This window comes from Pteropus vampyrus, unplaced genomic scaffold (genome assembly GCF_000151845.1).
Source record: "Pteropus vampyrus isolate Shadow unplaced genomic scaffold, Pvam_2.0 Scaffold151, whole genome shotgun sequence".
Classification (NCBI taxonomy): Eukaryota; Metazoa; Chordata; class Mammalia; order Chiroptera; family Pteropodidae; genus Pteropus; species Pteropus vampyrus.
In genome coordinates, this window is record NW_011888932.1 from 626,926 (window position 1) to 630,160 (window position 3,235).

Sequence of the window (3,235 nt, forward strand, 5' to 3'; positions counted from 1 at the left end):
AGTGAACTATCATCTAAGAAATATCCTGCACCCACCATGTTATATAGGACTTCTCCACTGAAAAGAATGATTATACCAGGAAATTGTTTTCCTGAGAAAAATCTAGCATTACTGGAAGATTATTTATTAGAATAGACTAATGCACTAGCCACAGAAATAAAAACCTTATAGTAGCGGAGTCTTAGAGAACCAGAGAGTTGAACCAGGAAGATTAATTAATGGTATCTCTGACTTCTCCAAGTATATTACCTATTTAAAGCTGAGGCCAATTAATAACTCTCTGGTTAATGAGCAGGGCCAAACTTTAGGTTAGATTAAATACTTATAATAGTTCAGGGTTGAGACTGTACCAACTTTCAGGTTAGGGATGAAAAAGAAAGACATAAGGATCATATAGACCCTAGGAGAGCAGAAAACTTAAGCTTTATTGAATTATCTACAATATATACTTTCAGCATAATCATCTTATAATACTATAAAATATCTTTTTGCTTTGATGTTATTTGTTTTGTGAACTTTATCTTTAAACCACATTCACTACAAAGAAACAGAGTCTGAACTGGGACATATAGGAGCAATGAGCACACATAAAAATGCTTTAAGAAAGATTAGAAATATTTCAGGCATATGCAGACCTGTGTTTCCTGATAAGCAAAATGAGAGAATTATATCATTTAATGATCTCTTAAATTTCCTATAGTTCTTAAAGTGTCATAATTTTATGCACATAATATACAACAATTAAGAGTATATGTCAACTATAATTGAAAATAAAACTATAAAAAATTTTTTAAAAATAAAAAACGTTTCATATATGTAAAAAACAGTATATATACATATCACTTACTGTTTCTTTTAAAAGTATTTATGGATATAACTGTGTTTTTCTAAATGTCTCATTAGTAATACTCAGTCTTGTAAGTCTGGTTCCATAATAATCTATAATATAACTACTTCCATCTGAAGGTCCAACAATCTAGAAAAGAAAATTTTAAAAATTACTTTTTACAAAAGATGTTTTCACAATACTTGAAGTTTTTCTCATTAATAAAATTATTTCAGTAGCAACAAAAATACAAATCAAACTAAAGCAAAATACAGTAATTCAGTGACTCAGATAGCTGAAAAAAATATTGGGGAAGTTCACAGGACCAAAAGAGTTGCAGGAACCAAGGCCTTAAGGACTGAAATTCCATGACCCATGAGGCCTTTGGTTTGGCTTCCCTGCCTCTTTGCTTGGATTTGCTGCCTTCATTCTGCAGACAGGTACTCCCAACTGGTTGCCAGAAGTTCCAGATTCACATTTTTCTTTGCAGCTCAGCAGATCCCAACAGAAAGTAAAATTTCCGTCCTCAGTGTTTATATGCCAATCCCAGGGAAGGACTTTGATCAATCTGCTTGTTTATGCCCACTGCTGGACAAATTAGTGCATCCAAGGGAATAAGATTAATATGGTTGGCCAGGCCCAGCTCCCTGTGGGAGATACAGTAGTGCAAAACTGATAACCCCTCCAGAACCACATGGATGGAAAAAGAAGAGTGAGAGGAAAAAACCAGCACATACTCATTACAATCATTTTGTCCATTTAATCACATTTGTGACAATCCCGGTAACAGATCTTTACAAATCATCCTTTAAAATAGCAATCTTCAAACTGCAGCCTTAGGAGTACACAGATTTACCAAGGTATAGGCAAGCCTAGGTAGTTCCAAGGGAATCAATGTCGAGATTCTTAATTCTCATATGTACTCTTCGTAAAACTGATCCCTTTGATGCCACACTATGTTAGAGGCCATCAGGCTAGGTCCCCTTCCTACTTCTCTTTCTCTGTAGTCCTTTCGCTAACATGACAACAGTAAAGCATACCTCCCATCAAAGCATACCCTGAATCTTATGATGGCACATCGATGGCCTTGAGGTATAAAACCCCGCAATGTGCCAAACAAGAGATAATTCAAAATATTGGATGTAGGTAAATCTCCATTAAGAGAGTCCAAAAATATGCTCTGCCACATCTTGTTCAAAAGGATGTATTCCCAGTATCTTATTTTTTTGCTTAAAATTATTTGCTAAAATTTGTAACATGTTTATGCTGTTTTGATCAATTGTACGTCATTAATAATTAAGACAATTCAACTCAGAAATCACAGAAAATTTAAAATCTTTTAATTTTAATGAATAAGATAACCAACAGAAGATTTTCAAGCATAAAATATTATTACATTAGGATAAAATTCTGTGGGAGAATGGAAATAAAAATAAAAATCCATAGAGAAAAATAAACCATGTGAGATTTACAAGGTATTGTGAAGCGTTCATTTGTGTCTTAAGTGAACGATACTTAAAATTCTATAGAATTTATATCCTGTTGGATACATTTTAAAGTTAATGTAACCATTTTATTTAAATGTGCCAATATTTGAAAACTAGAAATGATATCCTCTGCAACTAAACTAATGATGGAAAACTTAAATATCAACAAATATGCAGAGGGTAGGGATTTTTAAAAAAATTCTTTTAGGGGTTATAGAGCTGGAGTTTGATGAGCACTGCTATTAAGCATTCTTGTTTTTTAAAATAAATTTGGTTTTAAGAACTATTCAATAAACATTTAATTCCTACAACATTCCAGACACTCTGCTAGGTATTATACACACAACAGTGAATAAGATGCAATATCTGCCACCAGGGAGCTTATTCTAGTGAACTATAAATGTTAATACTCAAATAACACAAAGCACTGATGTGCTAGTACCATGCTAGGTGCTGTAACACACTTTGACTTACTTTCTAAAGATTAAATTTGGTCTGACATTTGTGAATGTTATTTATGAATTTAAGTAAAAATTGAAACTTTTTTAGTGGCCAAAGTGACAAAGGAAACTATTAACTCAAGAAATAGAAAAATAGGTGACTAGAAGTTACATGTTCTGAGACTATATAAAGGAAATAGAAAAAAAGTAAAGCCAGCAGATATAGATCAAATCAAATGGTAATAAATTGCCTAATTTGGAATATGTGCATAGACTGGAACTGGGCCTATTGTCCTATTATCTTTTTCTTCTTGTGCCATTTCCCTTGACAATCTCACTTAGTCCTATTGAAAATAAGTATTCAGAAGATGAAAATAAGGAAAATATATAATTGGGTAACCTTTTAAAATCATGCATTTCTAATAGCCCACTGGAGGCTCACTTGACTCAGGAAATGTAACTATTTAACTAAAAACTGATGA

At 32.7% G+C, this 3,235-nt stretch overlaps 1 protein-coding gene across 1 annotated transcript in view; it reads right to left on the bottom strand.

The window, feature by feature from the left end:
* The window catches only part of TM2D1 (TM2 domain containing 1), a 49,145-nt gene that overhangs the window by 4,665 nt on the left and 41,245 nt on the right, over window positions 1–3,235 (bottom strand). Inside the window, exon 6 of the mRNA XM_011369532.2 lies at window positions 848–976. Coding sequence (XP_011367834.1) covers window positions 866–976 — 111 coding nt within the window. The 3' untranslated portion in view covers window positions 848–865. The remainder of the gene's footprint in view (window positions 1–847; window positions 977–3,235) is intronic.